Genomic DNA, 19,787 nt, shown 5'->3' with positions numbered 1-19,787 from the left:
GTAAAGCCATGGACAAAATTTTACAAGACGCGGCTGCTCGGACGAAACAATTACTGCTGCGTTGCATAGATACCGAGAAACTAGCGTTGGACCTAGCAGTTGGAGCATGCCTGTGCTCATGCTACAAGGTTTTATAGTAAACTAGCTTGCTGGCGGAAAAGAAGTATTTTTTTTTTTGCGAACTATCATCTCGCACTTTTGTTCATGACAGCACTTAAATGTATATTGCTGCAAGACGCAAATGGCGTGATTGTGGGGTCTTCACACGAGATGGGTTATTCGGTTTGGTTTGGTTATGGGGTTTAACGCCCCAAAGTGACTGAAGCTATGAGGGACATCGTAGTGAAGGGCTCTGGAAATTTCGCACAGCTGGGGTTCTTTAACGTGCACTGACATCGCGCAGTACACGGGCCTGTAGAATTTCGCCTCCATCGAAATTCGAGTGTCGTGGCCGGGATCGAACAAGCAGCGTCTTTCGGGTCAGCAGCCGAGTGTCATAACCACTGAGCCACCGCGGCGGTTAGATGAGACATTCATTTTATTTAATTTCATTTATTTACCGATACTGATGGCTTTTCGAGCTATTATAAGAGTGAAGTAAAAAAAAACTAAGAACCCCTTACCCCTGCTTATTAATAAAAAAAATTAATATGTCAAAATCAGTTTTTCTTACACAGTGTAACCTGTTGAGGGCGCGCACCTGACAATACGGACGCGCAGAAGAGACGCGGCTGATTTGGCACACGTCTACTCTGACAATGCTCCGCAATTCTACAGCTCGGTAATCTCTTGGGGCTGGACATGTACGCTTAGGGATTTCGCGATGACGACATAGCACGGCTCCAAAGTTTACAGCGACGACTTTTATATCGGAGAAAGTGCGCCGTGAAACTACCAATGGAAAAAAGGAAAGAAAACGAGAGGACTCTTCTGGAGTCCCCTCCACTGGAACGCGACATGGTAGGCCATAAAAAAAAGTATAAAGCGAAATAGCAAAGAAAAATTGGCAGTGGTTTAGCTCTGGTTAAACCTGGAGGATTGCGAAAGCAACGAAGAGAGAGAGGCGATGGAGAGAGCGTGGCAAAAACGTTGGTGGCAGCGGCGGCGGCCCCGGCATGCTACCTATGCGCCGCTACTGCGCATGCGCAACTGGCGAGCGCGGCCGCTGCACCTCTGAGTCACCCGCGCAGCGACGGCGGCGGCGCGCCATCTGTGCTCCGTGTGACGTCACTGCTCCTCGCGCATGCGCAGTATGACCTTTCCTCGGCTCCGCGAAATGGCTCGGCGACTAGCATAGTGTTGCTTTCGCAACAAAAAGCATAAACCGAAATAGAAAAGAAAACTAAAGGCAAGCACATCGACGGAGGGGGGTCTGTCAAGCACGTGAGAGGGTGAGGATGTGCTGTCCCGAGGGTGTCGAAAGCACGGGGCGGCGCAGCGGAGCGGCGAAAAATGATTAGCAGGACAAGGAGCGTTCGGCGGGCGGGTCACCGGATCGTTAGCTACAGCGCGAGCTCTTGCCGCTCGCCGCCAGGGTAAACAGAGAGGCCCAAGACGGAGTGGCCGTAATCGCCGCCTCCACCACTGCTTCCACGGTTCGGGAGTGTTGGGGAAATTAACGGGGGGGAAAAGAGGCGTCGCTTGGGGAGTTCAGCCAGCCCTGTCGTGATAGGTGATAATGAGACGAGAGAAAAGGAAGAGAGTCTTCCCTCAAGACCCCCCCCTCACATCCCTCCTTTCTCCTCCTTCTCTTATATACACGAAAGGATTATCACTGGAAGCCATTTACCTTCCGCCCACCGTGGGCAGCTCGAAACGTTGTTCAGTGGCCGCGAAAGATCGCGGGTGCTCAGGAAAGCGAGCACGGCCGAGATGGCACCACACTTGGGTGTAGGACCGCTTGGGGCGACGGGGTAAGATGGCGAAAAAATTCTTGCTGTTTCAACATGTTCGACCGGAGACGCAAATCGAGGTTGCTAATCTCGGTGGGGCTTCGGCTTCGAAGGGAGAGAAAAATGGATAGTCTTTGTGTGTGTGCTTGCGGCAAGAGGTCGGGACGATAGCATCGACAAATAGTAGGGCACTCCGAAGAGATCGTATCGCCCTAATGAATTCGCAGCGTCTAATCGGCCGGAGAACGAACAGGAATAGCTTACAGCAAAGAAGAACAGTATAAAGAGCTGCCGCATTTACGCTGCAGCGACAGCGCCTAACCTTCTAGAGTGCCCTCATTAGCAATCGCTAAGCCGATATTCATAGTATATTGCCCTTTGCAAGTTAAAAGAAAATTATCAGATGGTTTAACATGGTCAAGCACGGAATATCGTTCAGTAGCAGTAGTTACGGTGGACACTTAAGGTGCTTACGTGCTAAAAAGATTTGACGTAAAGACGTTTATAGTAAAGGGCCTTACCCGGAGGGCATTTACCACGAATACGTTCACCCTAAAGGTCTTACCATAAGGTCTTACCTAAGGTCTTAAGGTCTTACCTAAAAGTCTTTGAATTAAATGTACTTTACCTAAAGGCCTTTACCACAAAGTCTCTTGACCCAGAGGCCTTTATCCTGATGGCATTTACTTTGATGGCCTTCATCGAAATGAAGGTAAGCCACTTGCTACAAAGCAGGCTTCAGGAACGTATATTATACATATGTCCGAAATCGGGAAATGCGCCCAGTAGTGGTCATCATCATCATGATCAGCCTGACTACACCCACTGCAGGGCAAAGGCCTCTCCCATGTCTCTCCAATTAACCCTGTCGTTTGTCAGTTGCCGCCACTGTATCCCCGCAAACTTCTTAATCTCATCCGCCCACCTAACTTTCTGCCGCCCCCTGCTACGCTTGCTTTCTCTTGGAATCCACTCTTTAAGGACCAGCGGTTATCTTGCCTTCGCATTACATGCCCTGCCCAAGCCCATTTCTTCCTCTTGATCTCAACTAAGATGTCATTAACCCGCGTTTGTTCCCTCACCCACTCCGCCCTCTTCCGATCTCTTAACGTTACACCTATCATTTTCCTTTCCATAGCTCGCTGCGTTGTTCTTAACTTAAGCTGAACCCTCTTTGTTAGCCTCCACGTTTCTGCCCCATAGGTGAGTACCGGTAGGATACAGCTGTTGTATACTTTTCTCTTCAGGGATATTGGTAAGCTACCATTCATGATCTGAGAGAACCTGCCATATGCGCTCCACCCCATTCTTATTCTTCTAGTTATTTCCCTCTCATGATCCGGATCTGCGGTCACTACCTGCCCTAAGTAGACGTATTCTCTTACTACTTCCAGCACCTGTACTGTACTAAAAATGCAGACAGGCAACTGGAGAGTGCAGTTGCAAACTTCAAAAAGCCTTCACCCTTTAAACAGCAATTTAATCCCGTTATAAAAAATCAATAAGCAACTCAATAATCTTCCAAAATATACCCTATTACTCTCCTGCCCATCTCCACCCAGTGGGGACAGCATGGTTTCACAAGTGATCTTGCAAGCAGACATTAAGCATTCGCGTTACATTAGAATTCAAGCATTCGAAGCAGTCTATTACTCTACCCTCAGGACGGAATCCGTACGTCACCCCGTGTGTTCGAAACGAAACAGAATTCCTTAGCGTCATCTCATGCAAAGACAGTCCGCTTAATTATCGGTCAATTGCAAACCACAGACTGCCCACCTAATGTATAGACATGGCAATGGTATACAGAAAGTTAGGTGGGCGGATGAGATTAAGAAGTTTACGGGGCTACGGTTGCCGAAGCTGGGAATGGACAGGGTTAGAGAGATATGGGAGAGGCCTTTGTCCTGCAGTGGGCGTAGTTAGGATGATGATGATGAAAAGATGTGCCTTATTTTCGTTCATAGATTCGCTGACGAGCGTCTGTCATTCATAATGCATTACCAGTATTTCAGTATATTTTTAATTGAAGGCCTTTGAAATGAAATGATGGAGCCCTTTGCTCTGCAGTGGGAGTAGTCAAGCTGATGATGATGGTGGTAGTACTTCGCTTCGTATTAGTGAGAGGCGATTAGTTTTGCTGATGTAATATTTTCATTCACACTTGGCTGTCAAGATCTGATTTTCCCAAGCAGGCGTCTACTAGGAAACCAAATTAGACACTAGAACCCGTTTCCACATGCCTTGCCATAGGGCCCGTTTAATTTTCTGTCACTTGTGTTACTCCAAACGCGCGGCAAGGAACATTTGGCATGTGTCATAAAATTCATCATCTTGCGGCCGTTGCGTTCCCTGCTGAAAAAAAGTTATATGATGCAATGACCTCATAGAGGCTTCATCATAGAATATCATACAATTTGTATGATATATCATACAATTTGTAGGATATTCTATGACATCTTTATGACGACCGTATGATTTTACAGAAATGTATGACATTTGTGGGATAATTTTCTATGATTTGTATGAAAAGTCTATGATATTTGCATAACAAACTGTATGAGTTTATTGCATCATACAACTTTTTTCAGCAGGGTTCAGCGAGTTATTCTTTTCTTTTTCGTAGAAGTGTCGACGTCGCTGGAATCTTACTCACCCTATCATCGGCTCTATTATCGTCGGTCGAGTCGAATTTATTGTAAGACAGATGCCTCTCTCAACGACCTCCAACAATTTCGGTTTTCCGACAAACTACGGCCGCGTTATTCCAGCCAGTTTGCCAAGCTGATTACTCAGTATAACCATTGGTCGCAGCTGAAGTAACTGCGTTCACTTCAGCTCGGCATCCATTCTGACACTCGCACCTGACTTGCATCTGCGGTTACACACAAATAAGCAACAGGTGGCGATTTCAACCGCGGATATGTAAGAGCAAACTCAAAAGTACATCGACCGATCTGAAAATTGCTAGGACACTTTGGCAACTAAAATGTTGAGACTCGAGAGGCGAAAGACGAGGACACTATGCTGTGACGACTTCCGGTGGATGTGACGTCACACCATTCCCGTGGCTATATCGATACCAAATTATACATCTTTCTGGGATCTTAAGTGTTAATTACGCTTAATTACACATTTTTCCATCCAATCTGACACAAATCTGACGTTTTTCCGACCATTCTGTGACAATTTTCACTATGCCGTGACGACTTCCGGTGGATGTGACGTCACACTGTTCTCGTGGCTATATTGAAGTCCGCGCTATTTCGACGCAATTTCAACATTTTCGCCTATAATTAATTAACTAATTAATCTACTGTCATCAAGCGCGGCTTCTAGGTTCGTTTTTTCCTCCTCTATCTGAAGCAACCATTGGTTTTCTTCTATCTTTTTTAATTCCGGAGTTAAACGCGTGTGACATGCTTTGTTAACGGACGGACGACAGTATGAGCCATTAAAGCCTTTCGCCTTAAAAAGAGAGAGCAGAACCCCTCTATAGACACGATGCCGCCTTTCGTAATCAGTCAACTGACAGTATAACGTCGCAGCTCTACGCATTCCTTAAAGAAGTGTTCACTTAGGCGCGTTAGGCTTCTTCAAGTCCTTTCTTAACAAGGCCATTGAAAGTAGAGAGTGAATCGAAGGACCGCGGTTGTACGTCTTCTCCAGCAGCTGCTATCTGTATGGTCATGTGTCCGCGTTTCGTTTCATGCCGACGATACGGGCTCACCTTGAGCTCTGTCTTTGATTCGGTGACGTCCGAGGCTGGGTCCTTGGTTCGGACCAGCCTGGCGACCAGGGTCAGAAAGCTGGGCTTGCTGAACGTGAACATGTCTTCTCAGGAGGCTGCGAAGCAGAAAAAAAGATAAATAAGGGAATGGCATCACTCAGCTGCACCATTAAGTACAGACACTATCAGAAGTGTTCACTGAACGGAAGCAGCCGGATAAAGATTGGACGGCACTCCTATGGTGGTGCCTAGTAGAAGTATGCCACTTTCATTGAACTCTTGTAAAGCAGTCACCATCAATATCATCCAGGACGTTATTTTTGTTTTTGTTTTTCTGGCGGGTTAAAGCTTGAAGGAACAACAAGAGCCTCTGCGCCCGCGTACGGCCGCATAATGAGAAGGTTTGGCAGCATTAAAATTGTAACGGCTAATTGTAAAGTGCAAGAGGATGAAAGTAAGGCATGTTTTCCAGCAGGCTCTAAATCACGATGATTTCAAACTGTGCAAATTTTTGGAAAAAAAGAACCTTTTGAGGTAAGTTAACCCACTGTACTACCGTAAGTGGCTCTTGGAATCACGCGGGAAACGAAGCTATATACGCCACCGTCTGCAACAAAGAAAAAATAAAAGAGGCTGTGCATGTGAAAAACACGCGCGAGCGCGCGAGCGCGCGCACGCACGCACACACACACACACACACACACACACACACACACACACACACACACACACACACACACACACACACACACACACACACACACACACACACACACACACACACACGCGCGCGCGCGCGCGCGCGCGCGCACACGCACACGCACACTTACACACGCACACACTTACACACGCACACACATACACACACACACACACACACACACACACACACTTACGCATGCACACCAGCGCATGTTGCTATGCATGTCACGCACAGCAGGGACAGGATTAGCCAAACAGGCCGTTTACGAAGCCTCCTCCGAATTCGTTGTCCACTCCGGCGAGCTAGTGCAGATTGCTCGGTGCACATTATACGGTGAAGTATAGTACGATAAAGTCACTGCTTTAACGACCTCAGCTATTACCTCAACTGCCTGATAGTATGCAGCCAACGGTTAGCATATCCGCACGCTACAATGACTCCTGTTCTGAACGCCAGGTGTCGGGGGCAGTTGTACATCACAAGCTGCCTCAAAGCTTGGAACTCTGTTGCCGCGCCAGGTAAGGGTGACGGCCCTCGCAAGTTTGGTCCGATATGCGCTCGACTGCGCTTGTATGTCCCAGAGTCCTGGCACGCTCGGAACTGCGTTGCCTCCCGTCTGGTCCTGCGTTAACTCGCGAGTGGGTATAGGTGCATTGGCTTCTGAGCGCTCGTATACGGTGCATGCCTGATTATGGGTCTCATTAGCTGAGGCCGTTTTCAAGAACGCAACGCATGCGCGCCTGCAACGGCACCAGGGCTAACTGTTTCTCTCTCTCTATCTTTCTCTCTCTCTCTCCCTCGATTTTCCGCGTTGCGCACCAAGTCACGCGCACACCGTGTGCCATAGGGCACTTGACTTCCACTGCACGTATTACCGGACAACGCAATACATTTTTTTTTTGGTGTGTGTGTGTGTGTGGGGGGGGGGGGGGGGGGGGGAGTGAAACGTCAAGACGTTTCGTCGTCCAGAGAAGTTTGGTTTATGCTTTCCGTTCAAATAGAAAAGGGAGTTTATGGAGTGCATTGCCCAGACCAATTGGCTTTTCCACGCACCTGTCTCCTTTCAATCTTTTGTATTTTTTGTTTGGGACATTCTTTCGGACACAACTCGGTTTTGGATAACAGTGTAAAAAAAGCCGGTGATCTATGCCTGACCTCGGCTCTGTCACTCATAGCCTGCTCAACAAATACAAGTAAGCGAACGCATCGTTGTACATGTGATAATGCAAAAACAGAAACGAGAAGACCAACTGCACAATATGAGTCGAAAGTTTTCGTGCCTCCGTATGCACAGTTTTGAGTGAAACAACAAATAGAAAATACTTAATGCGTGTACTATGACAGCAGGTAACTTTTGGAACGATTTCTAAAGCTTTTAAAGTTTCGTAATAAGTCTTAAAAAAGGGTCAGAGGAAGCAAAAAATAAATTTATTGTTGTGGAAGTAAATGTTGAAGGTTCACCGGTCAGTATCGCATCTCTACAAATAAAATATGTGCCAACAACCAGTTACGGCGTATTTATGGGCAAACGAGATTCGGTTGCTTTCACTTATCTGCTGCATAATATTCTAAGCATCGGTAAAAGCCATCAGTATTGCGTTATGAATTTAATATTTAAAATACTGAATAATCTGCAGCTGCTCTACAGGCCGCGCGCATTAGAATTCATTATAGAGTTGATTCATTTAATTATGTTTCATCAAGAATTGGGACGCACTTCCGTACCACATTACAAGCATAAATAACTATATGAGTTTTCTAGGGTATTAAAACAGCACAATTTGAGGTATAACTACTTCTACCTAATATTCTTAAAGTAACGTTCTTTATTTGTTTCTGCTTAATTGCTTTTACAACATTATTATTAATACCAACCTCTCTTTCAACTCTTGCAAGAGTTGTTGGGCTCCACCTGTATATCCAATACAGTGTACGCATTAAAGAACCCCAGGTGGTCGAAATTTCTGGAGCCCTCCACTACGGCGTCTCTCATAGCTTTAGTCGCTTTGGGACGTCAAACCCCCATAAACAAAATCAATGATTTCCTTACTGGCAAATAAAATTTGATCTTTAGCAATTTACAGCGTATGCTGGCACTACACGTACAAAGAGATTGTTTGCACCGCAGCGATTGCCATCAAGCAAGTTAAGAAAAAAAAATACACGTAGCTTGCGTAAACACATTGGGGCTAAACATACTCGAGCAACATTTCTTAACAAACGCTCAGACCACAGCGTTTTTAGCAGAAGCACATATTATGGTTCTTGTAACATATCCCGAACACCTCTCGTAGCAACCCTGTTCGACCTATGAACCCCGCAGTAAGAAACCCTTCCTTCCCTATCGTTGAGCACATGCTGGCGAAGCGTGCCATTGCCAGCTTGTGTTTCCCCAACGGTCTCAGAAAATCTGTCCACATAACCCGAGAACTGCAAAAGCAGGCCAAAATTGAAATGACTCGAAATGACCGGGCTCAGCAGCTAAGAAGCAAGCAAGAAGAAAAAAGAAACGAAAAGAAGCCGCCATCCCACAATGCCACACTGTATCACACAATCTCTCAAAGTCTGAATCGAGCAAAAGTGAATATGGTTCCTTCCCGTTCCATAAAAGCTCTTCAAGGTATTCAAAAGCGTCAACTCTCGTCCCGAGAAAGTAAGCATTTGTAAAAAAGAAGCATAAAAAAGAATTCGTTCCATGTGAGAAATTTTCAGTTGTAAGTCAGCGTTCTTGTGAGTGTCACTTCCTGCGTTACCATCTTCTTTGCGGTTTTATTCAGAATAAATACTCAGAAGTCCGGACCTCTGGAGGGGTGAAGGTCACATTCTCCTCACTCTCGGGAGATTCCGAGCATTTGCAGTGCAAAACGAGCTACATTAGCTTAAAAGTGTTTTGGGTGGCCTATATATTTTCGTCAAAGGTCGTGCATCCCCAATATTTTTTCTTCCGAAATAACGACTGTGCCTTACATCTACTGACCCCAACATTCATTTTTCATTTTTCCACTCGCGTTGTTCTCAATATTATTATTTTCTTTTGTTTTTCTCTCCCTCGCATAAACCGCGTGGTTTTAATGAAACACTTACACGAAAAACAAAAGTTAATCACAGAGCTCGCATTCAACGCCCACGATCACCCCATGTACCCATGTTACAACCCGAAATCTTTTCTCTTCCATGCAGCCACACAACCGTGACCACCCATCTCGGCTGACTGGATGTTGTAACATACGCACCGTACAAGCCGGACGTGACGAGCATGACGCCTAGCGGCCGAGTTCAGCGACACCTATACACGGAAGCCAAGCGCGACGCGACCGCATGTCCAACTTGCACGCGTCCCGTTAGCATTAAGCCTAACTTGGCACAGTCGCGCACAGTGAACTCTGTGCACAGGTGAAGAGGAGCGCCTATTCGCACTTCCGCGTGAGCGCTGCGCCTGAGCCTAGCGGGAGAGAGGGCGAATGAAAAGAGGAGGAAGCAAATGAGGTGCAGTAAGACTGAGCGGCTGCGCCTCGTCTCTGGAAGTATACGTCACGTCCGCTGGCGCAAAAGAGTACGAGCATAAATCACGAGCGTGACACCGCTCGCTCGCGTGGACTCACGGCTGCGTGGATGGGGCTTCAGCTGCAGGCGCGGTCATTAACGCTAAGAAACATCTCTAGGCTCGCGAAGGCCGTGAAGAGGTGTGCTCAGGTATGGAAATGACGTTGGAGAAACAAGCTTTGGAAAGAGTCGCGAGCCTTAGGTGCAAAGGCCTCTTCTGTGAACGTCTCTACCAAATGGACCGACGAGGCTGCGAAGGTCTCCTAATATAGTAGAAGCGGACAGTTGAGTTTTGCATAACTGTGTAATGGGACAAAGGTGCCACTACTCCGTTATGCAGCTATATGGTAGTTATGCTGCTATATTGCTGCTGCCATGGGCGTCCTGAAGGGGGGGGTGGGGAGGGGGCAAGGGGGGGGGGCGGTTGCCCCCCCCCCCTCCCCTCTGGAATTACGGATATTTTTTATGCACTAGTTCCTTTTTGGTGCTATCCTACCGCCGCCCCCATCCCCGGACATCGGGTGACCCCCCCCCCCCCCCCCCCCTCCCCCCCTTCCCTGGAAAAAGTTCTGCGGACGCCCTTGGCTGCTGCCACTACAGTAACAAATTCATTTCATTTTATTTCACTTTAATACCTTAAAGACCCACTGGGGGTATTACATAAGGGGTGGGTACAAACAGTCAAATGAACAAGTGTTATGTTGAAAAATGGTTGGTAACAGCTTCGGCGAATGTGGATGGGCATGAGATGGTAGCGATGTCATTGGAGAGGTCGTTCCAGTCTACAGAAACACGGTGAAAAAAAGAAGCGGCACAGGTAACAGTACGGGCACGGGGGCGAAACACTCGGAAAGGATGACGAATGTGGTGGGATATGCTGGCTGGTGGGGCAATGTAGGGAGCGCAGCGCAGCGAACTATGAAAAATTTATGGTATAAGCAGAGGCTAGAAATACGACGACGAAGTGAAAGGGGCGCTAAGCTGGATTCTGCTTTTAAAGATGTTACACTGATACCGTACGAATAGGAGGAATGAATGAACCTGGCTGCTCTGTTTTGAAGTGACTCGAGCGCATTGATAAGGTAAACTTGATGAGGGTTCCAAACTGGCGATGCGTAATCTAACTTTGACCTGACAAGAGATTTATATGCTAGTAATTTTACCTGTTGTGGGGCGTGGCGAAGATGACGTCGTAAGAATCCGAGAGTTTTATTAGCCGAGGAAATGATGTTAGTATCGTGTGTAGCCCATGATAAGTTGTTACACAGTTGTTAATATTGTGGATCTCAATACTGACAAAACTTGATGTGCGGTAAGATGTTACATAGCTTTCGGACGAAATAATAGCGCGAAAAATGACACACACGACGAGGCCAAGAAGGACACAGCACAAGTGGTTGTCCTGTGCTATTATTTCGTTCAGAAGCTCTAATAGGAATCCTAAACAAATGACGCTGACACGCACAAAAAGGAAGAAACGAAGAGTTTCAAATTCAAGAATGCCGTGGAGATAAGATGACAGGACACAGCGGCACTTGCAAAACATAAATAAAGGCCGCTCTAGATAAGGCACACAGTTGTTTTATTCGAGAGAGGCGACCCAAAATTGCGCGCTGTTTACGCTATCGCTGCGTAAATCTTCAAAAATGAGAGAAACCTTGGTGCACAGAACGCTAGCGCGCAGCTCCCCTTGGTGTCTGCAATGTCGAAAACCGCTTCTTATATCAGTGTTTTAGTGCCCCCGATCGGAGATTTCGCCAATGTTTGTCTGTCTGAAGCCACTCTCTGTGACATTGAGGTTGCTAGGATAAAGTAACCGGGGTCGCATAAGCCCCACTGGCGGCAGCGCCTGCCATCGCAGGACAGTGGCGCATTGCTTAACCGCGGCACCACTGCACCAGGAGTGGTGTGAGAGCTCTCGTGGATCTGTGAATGTAAGGTATACAGAATCACCAATCCCGCGCATATGGGCATGAACCCATTAATGGTACCGCATCATACCCTTAGGGTGGAGCTCAGTTGTCCCCTCCAGTGAAACTTAAACACCGAAAGCGAACTGAAGGCTGGAGTGCTAGCGCACATTATTGGTATTTGGCCTAACGACACTAACTCTCGCCAGTCATTTTTTTTTTTTTAGCGAAAGCTCTACTTCCCGACCAAAGTTGCAAAAGCCATTTCACCGCTGAAGCCTGACCTTGAACTGACTTTATGAGACTAAATTAAGCAACCAATTAAAGTAAACAGCAGCCGATCACGCCTCGTGTTAAACTGCAAAACACTCACGCACTATGTATTGCATGTCGCCGTCCTCATCAACTAATACTACCATCTAATTAAAATCGTCCCCAGACGTGCCGATGACCCAGCAAAGCAAAACCATGAGCCAAACAGGCTGAACACATGCTTTCGCACGTCTACTCGGTTTAACTAGGTTAGAACCCTGCCAATTTTTTGACATCGCTATTCTGTCTATATTTCTATTTCGCCTATTCTATTTCTATTTCATCTCCATTTCAAGAGGAAGAAATGTGCTTAGGCAAGGCATGTAATGCGAAGGCAAGATAGCCGCTGGTCCTTAAGGGTAACGGAGTGGATTCCAAGAGAAGGCTAGCGTAGCAGGGGGTGGCAGAAAGTTAGGTGAGCGGATGATATTAAGAAGTTTGCGGGGATACGGTGGCCGCAACTGGCTAAGGACAGGGTTAATTGGAGAGACATGGGAGAGGCCTTTGCCTTGCAGTGGACGTAGTCAGGCTGATGATGATGATTCTATCACAGTCACACCGCTGAGCTCCTGCGGCGTGGATCAGTACAGGCACACGTGCCTATATATTGAAACTCGTTCGCACCTTCCGAATAATAGTATGACGTCGGTGTGGCGTAGTAGCCTTGTGCGCACTCATTAGAGCAAAGATCGCTGTCGTATACGCTGTCTACACCACCTCTCTTCCTCCTCAGCAGTCTTCACAGAGCAAGAGCCTTACCCCATCGCCTGTGCGCTTCTCCTCATCCCCACTCTGTCGCTTGACGCCAACCGACGTCCATTAAATGAGGAGATCCTGCTTGGAATTGAATCGTGCGACGGAGTCATGGTGGCTCCCGCAGAACGATTTCCATTAATAGCTTTCGCTCTAACAAACTGTTGAGAGCAGTACGCGGGGAAATTTTAGCGAGGTCTAAAGTGCGGCCAGCTTAAAAGGGGATTGCAGTAGTACATGTCGGGCCTCGCATTTAATACCTCCATTAAGCGCAAACAGGATTACCAGCAGTTTGGATAGAGATGTATATTCATGACCTTAGAGTTATTGCTTGCTGGGCACGGAGAGAACATCGATTCATTCCCGCATTAGCAACGCGAAGTAACATCTCAAGACGGTGAGACAGGCTGAAAGAAGAAAACGCGCAAAAAAAAATTCAGAGAAAATCGATAAGGAGAAAATAGCAGCCAGCCCCAAAGAGGCGGATCATGGAGAAAGAGCAACAAATGGAAATGAAGTTACCTGCACTTCGGACCTAATACACAGAGTGTTGGAAACGCAGTCTGGCAAACAAAAATAAAATACAAGTCCTAGGCAGGGGGCTTCGGAACTTTCAAAGTTATTCGCCTCCGCAGTGGATTGGCATGCAAGCAGAGTGTCTAAAAACGGAATAGCATGACACAGAAAGTACTATCACTCTAACTGGCGGACTCTCCATTGTACATCTACGTACAGATTATAACAATTTCCTCAGTAATCTCAGCCTGTATAATACTACACATTGAAAAATGCAGTTCTGTTCCTAACCGCAGACCTTTTACAACATTTAAACCGTTGTAATTCCGACCGTTATAATCAACATTCCAAACCCCACTGTAACCAAGGATGCCAAGAAAGTTAGATGCGCGTTGCCTCAGCACCTGCGCTCTAAGTTTCGCAATTCGGTACATTCAGGAAAAGTTGCTGAGTCCCATTTCACTCCCCCCCCCCCCCCCCCGGCACATTTTTCCATCGCATTCCTTAGCCCGTCGCAATAGCCGATGATGTCAGAGGAGGCCGGACAGGACGTAGGCGTAAATAAAAAAGGTGTAGGACGACAATGAAGGTGCTATTTATAAAGCAGTACGAGCTGCTCAGGAGTTAAGCCTGTGTGCTTTCGCTTGCGGTGTCGACACGTGTCCATCGCACTCTCGGCGATGTATAAGCTATTTATAGCTGCACAATTTTCCCTTGAGGCCTTCAACGCTCAGTGTCTATCATGCCGGCCGTATAGAGCCTCTTGCGACACCTCTATCCGTTGAGATAGGTTGCGCAATGGTCCCCTCTCAGTCACTGTACCTGAATGCCGAAGCTCTAAACTTATTGAAACCGAGCGTTTGTGACTGAAACGAAACTGGGCGGAGTTTGTGCAACATCCTCCAATGGAGTCTTACGTGACGAAATAGTTGAGCGCAGACAGCAATCGATCCCATTCTGCCATAACCGGGATCCTCGGCGTTACCTTGTTACGACGTGGCGAGCCTGCGTCAAGGGGCTAGGGGAGCATCTTGGTACAAGTACAAACTGTATAGGGGAAAAAAATATAGTCATTCCTAAAAGGTCAGGTAACGACCACTGCCTCCTGTCCTGCTCTCCCTGCTTACTGCCCGCACCGTTCCAACGGCATCTGCGCGGCTGGAAGAACGCCCACGCATACGCACGTCGCTTCCCTCCCTCGGGGTTCTTTCACCGTAACGGCGCGTCTTCACGCCACGGGCCCGCTCCCGCCGACTCCCACTCCAACCACGTCCCGACTCCCGTGGTTTCCCCGCTCAAACAGCTCGGTTTCAGCCTCCCAATTCCCTATTTTCCCCTTCCTTCCTTTTCTCACTATTTTCCCGCGCCGCCCCAAGGTTCGCGCGCAGGCTGAGAACTGGTCGTCGTCGGGTTTCACCACAACCCCATTGTGTGCGAGCGACAGCGCGAAATTGGACGGCGGCGGCTGGAGAATGGCTGAGGCTCTCTTTCCCTCTCTTTCCCTCTCTCTCCTCTACCACAACGCTGCTATGCAAGAAGGCAAGCACAGAGACGGCTCTCTACTTCAACTGGAGAGAGGGCGCGCCCACCCCACTACTACGCCATATATTCCCGGGCGCCACAAAAGGGGTTCGCAACCGACTCTCCGGCAGACGGCCCAATTTCATCGAAGACCGCTGAAGGAGCGCGGCTGTGAACCAAACTCCGTTCTCTCCGTCTAGTCAGTCGCTGGGTGGATGGCTTTTCGCGGCAGCAGACTACGTCGCGCAGTTGGAACAGGAGCGGACTGGATGGGAGTTGCGAAGCAAGCACCGTAAGACTGTGTGGTTCGTCCTCGTTGCCTTAACGATGTCGAATGTGGTCTGCGCGCCTGTCAGGATCCGTCGTCTCTGTCCGGGCGTTAGTTGACTGCGACGGCGCTTCGCTGGTTTAAAGATTTTGTTATATGTTTTTCTCAAAGACGTCGAACAATGGCGCCCGTTCATCGATAGATTATGGTAAGAATTGGAACAAGACCTAAGCGAGGACAAAGAAAAAAAACATGGATAAGTGGTACTACCGCAGAAACGCATTCGCGCTGACTGTTATTGCGACTGGTGGAGGATTGCCTTGTACCGGGCCTGTCCTCTGTTCTCTTACAGCAAGGGCTGTTTAGGGGTAAGCTTCCCGATTCTGAGGAGTTGGCGTAACCGCGCCAAACTGGTTATTCAGCCTGCAGTGATCTCATTCGTGACGTCCCTGCAACGTAACACCTTCAGTGGTCCGCACACGGCGATGTCACCCCTAGCAGCATAGCGATGTCACGCGCACTCTACCCGAAAATAATAAAAATAACAATGAAAAGTAGGCATTATATTCCCCCTCGTAGAAATCTGCCCATTAATTTCGCGTTACACCGCAAACCATCGTGCAGCATACCTAAAAGAAAATCCAGGCGAACTCTGCAGTGCGCATGCAAAACTAGCGCTACGAAAGTCTGGTGAGGGAGCACTGGAATGGATAATAAAGATTTCGCGCTGCCTTTGCGAGGAGCTCAACCGAGCCGTGCCAAGCCTCTGCTGCCGTCCGCGCTGATATCTGGCACGGCCAGACGTCGGCGTCGGGCGGAACGCGACTCGGCTCGTGGCATTGTTTTCGGTACACAAATGAGCCGGTCTCAGATCGCGCTGAAATTAGGCTGAATTAGGCTCCACGTGCAGTACGCCCTTTTAATGAAGTCTCGGCTAGGAAGCGTCGGCAAGTATCGATTCTTTCCGTTCGAACTGAGGTGGGCGACGTAGCCAACACAGCGATTGTTTTGGTCGCCGAGCGAAGGAAGCGTGTATGCATAGACAATTTGCGGGAGATCATGTCAACTTTCCCGCTTTATTTCTATGGCATCATCTAGCGATATTTTTGACAACAACTCCGTATCAATTCTGCTAAGCTCCCGGAAACAACATCGTCAGTATGTAACAACACAGAGTCAATATGTAGCCGTATAATGCATTTCGTGCCGCAAAAAAAGAAAGACGATAATGCAAAAATTTGCCTTCGTAATGACGTGATGCGTTTTTCCTTAAAAATTCTCCCCAAAGTTCCTGCGTGTACGCTTCCCTAAATACAGCTAGATGTGTGCATTCTCTCCCGCATGTCTGTTGTTGCGGATAAGACGATAAAAGATGCTGCACAGGGAATTCTTTTCGTTGTATACTACTGAGGCCGACTGCAAATTTTCCCGGCAGCGAAAATCCCTACCGTCGATGCACGCAACTTAACATACCCAGGAATTCTGGACAAAAATCATTTCTCAACGGGAAAGAGTTTGTGAGCGCAATTTTTTTCATGTATTGTAAGATTTCACAATAACAATCAGTATATCGGCAGATCTCCCCTCGACTGGCCTGCATTTTTTAAAGCGTCCCCTATTAGTTCTCTGGTTTATGGTTTATGAGGGTTTAACGCCCCAAAGTGACTCTGGCTATGAGGGACACCGTAGTGAAGGGCTCCGGAAATTTTGACCACATTGGGGTTCTTTAACGTGCACTGATATCGCACAGTACACGGGCCTCTAAAATTTCGCTTCCTTTGAAATTAGACCTCTACGACCGGGATCGAACCCATGTCTTTCGGGTCAGCAGCCGAGCGCCGTAACCGCTGAGCCACTGTGGCGGCTCCCATTGGTTTCTATGCCAGTCTTAAAGGTGCACTGAAGAGAAATCTGAACTCTTCTTTCTACCGCGGGAACTCGATCTACACGTTCCCAACGTTCTTACACTCTCGGCATCATTGTCCTATGCGGCCAATTTCCCTAATTTAAATCGGATTAAACGTCCCGGCTCCCGCCATTTTTTGAACTCTCCACAGACAGTAGGAGGAGTCAACCAACCTTTCAGCCTGTCCCGTGGCGGCTTGCCGCTCTGCCATCGGCTGAGTGATACTTAGTGATCGGCGAAAGCAAACAGCTCACGCGTATTTTGATTTCCGTGGGCCTAGTTTACGGCTATGTACGGTTTTTTCGCGCAAACATAAAAATCAAAATGAAAGCGAAAGCGAAGCCTCCCCGCCACTGCCTGAAAGGCACTTCACGCTTTAGTTGACTCCTCGTACCATTTGGGGCGAGTTTAAAAAAAAAAAAAGCCGGGAGCCGGGACGTTTAATCCGATTTAAATTAGGCAAATCGGCCCCACAGGGCAATAATTAGAAGTTTCTAAGCATGCTCGGAACGTGTAGATCGATTTCCCGTGGTGAAAATACGAGTTCAGATTCCTTTTCAGTGCCCCTTTAACTACTGGACGTGAGGAAAAACTTTCAAAGATTTTGCTATGCAGTGGAACATTGCACCATTATCCTCAGTACTTCCATAATGGTACCTTACAATATTTCAATATTCAAAATTTTTGTCCAAGAATGCAGCGCATGGTACGGTGTTTGTACGCAGCCTGATTTTTTTGTGCTCAGAGCTGGACCCTCGCGTTGCGTCAATTCCACGCTGAGCTATATAGAGAAACCTGGCAATACAGGCTACCTTCAATTCTCATCTCTTGCTAGGCTGACTATCACCGCTTAGTCTGATAAGGCAGACTAGTTGACGATGCTCTCAGGGGATCACAGCAAAAGATAAAAAGAAGCCGGGTGAGAAGGATATGTACATAACACGGCTATTCCTTCAGAGGAATAACAGTTAAGAGGAATCCAAGCATAAGATGCGGGAGGAGCCATACCAGCGTCAACTTGTTTCTAAAATAAAACAAAAAAATGCGTTAAAAAACGGAAGAGATAAAAAAGAAGAAAGGATATAAAAAATTGGTAGGACAACTTTGGCAACTAAATTGTTGAGAGGCGAAAGCCGAGGACACTATGCCGTGAGGACTTCCGGTGGATGCGACATCACACCGTTCCCGTGGTTATATCAATGCCCAAATGCCCAATTGTGCATCTTTCGGGGATCTGAAGTGTTAATTGCGCTTAATTACACATATTTCCATCTAATCTGACACAAATCCGACGTTTTTCCGACCATTGTGTGACAATTTTCTCAATGCCGTGACGACTTTCGGTCGATGTGACGTCACACCGTTCCCGTGGCTATATCGACGTCCGCGCTATTTCGACATTTTTGCCTATAATTAATAAACTAATTAATCTGCAGTCATCAAACTTGGCTTCTAGGTTCATTTTTTTCCTCCTCTATCTGAAGCAGCCATTGGTTTTCTTCTATCCTTCTTCAGTTCCCGAGTTCAACGCGTGTGACACGCTTTGTGAACGGACGACAGTATGAGCCATTAAAGGCTTTCGCCTTAAAACATAAAAAAAACATAAAAACCCACATTGGAGAATGGCAAAAGACTACGCGCCTGGTTCGTACCTCCAGCTGAACAGAAACCGAACTTGTCTGCATCTCTTGTTGGTGTTTGAAGCGACCCCGTCACGGCCGCCCAAGCTGCACAAGTAATCGGCCCAGTATTGGGAATGTATTGCCAAAGGCCGGTGCTACAAGGAACCACAGTGAAACCATCCATTGGCAATACTGGGCCGACTACCTGTGCTACTTGAGGGAGGACGAAAACGTGTACGCACAGGTACACAAGGCCGTGAGAGTAACTGCGGCAGCTGATTGCCGCAACACGAAAAAAAGACGGCTGAACTGTTCACATATAGAAGGAGAGTAAGGCAAAACCGCGATGGAAAGCTAGAGTCAGTTCCCGGTTTCGAGCCAGAAGGAAAGCGAACGACAAAACGCAACTGTATACAGGCGTTAAACGACGATCACAGCGGTAAAGGTAAAGAACATAGGGCGACGAACTAAGCATAGGGCACCCAGCCGTGATGTATCGTATACGCTTCTTATTCGCGCCAAGACGCGAAGCGACGCCGCGCATGGAGATCGCGTTCAGTGAGTTGTAATCCGCTGCTCGTCGGCGAAAGTAAATACGATGCGAGCGCAGACACTGGAGGCGAAAAAGGCAGGACTGTAGCGTGAATAAATGTGCCAGCCGGTATCGCATCTGGGAACGCGAGACCCGACAGGACGGCACATACATCAGGGCGGCCCGACTGTGTCGACATCACCTCGGCACAAGAGCTCCGGTGCAAAGGCGGCGACAAATCAGTCCCTGACGCGACGATATAACTGGCGCGTAAAAGACACGGCTCCGAGCGCAAACATTAAACCCGAGAAGGGAGGAGTACACACGCACGAAAAAACGAAAGAGAACTGAGACAGGGAGTGGGAAAGAGTTTCCTCGTGTCTTTATACTGTTCCATATTTATTTACTTGTTTGTTATCTCTCGCTGTCAAGAAGGCGGCAGCGAAGGCGTTAGTTGACTGGAGGAATAAAAACGTTCGCGGCGAGACACGACGCGATGTATTTTCGATGCGCGATCGTTCTTGCGAAGCAGTCACACGAAGAGAGGGTTTCTTCTCTTGACTGAACATTTAAACGCCC

At 47.7% G+C, this 19,787-nt stretch overlaps 1 protein-coding gene across 1 annotated transcript in view; it reads right to left on the bottom strand.

Moving 5' to 3' along the window:
• LOC149364524 (putative cationic amino acid transporter) overlaps positions 1 to 19,787 on the bottom strand; it is a 131,548-nt gene that overhangs the window by 64,642 nt on the left and 47,119 nt on the right. The window contains exon 2 of the mRNA XM_089574482.1: positions 5,623 to 5,738. Coding sequence (XP_089430608.1) covers positions 5,623 to 5,724 — 102 coding nt within the window. The 5' untranslated portion in view covers positions 5,725 to 5,738. The remainder of the gene's footprint in view (positions 1 to 5,622; positions 5,739 to 19,787) is intronic.

This window comes from Amblyomma mixtum, chromosome 2, assembly GCF_055824585.1.
Source record: "Amblyomma mixtum isolate Tamu chromosome 2, ASM5582458v1, whole genome shotgun sequence".
NCBI lineage: Eukaryota > Metazoa > Arthropoda > Arachnida > Ixodida > Ixodidae > Amblyomma > Amblyomma mixtum.
The sequence above is the reverse complement of the archived record's forward strand: the minus strand, read 5'-3'. Positions and strand labels throughout refer to the sequence as shown.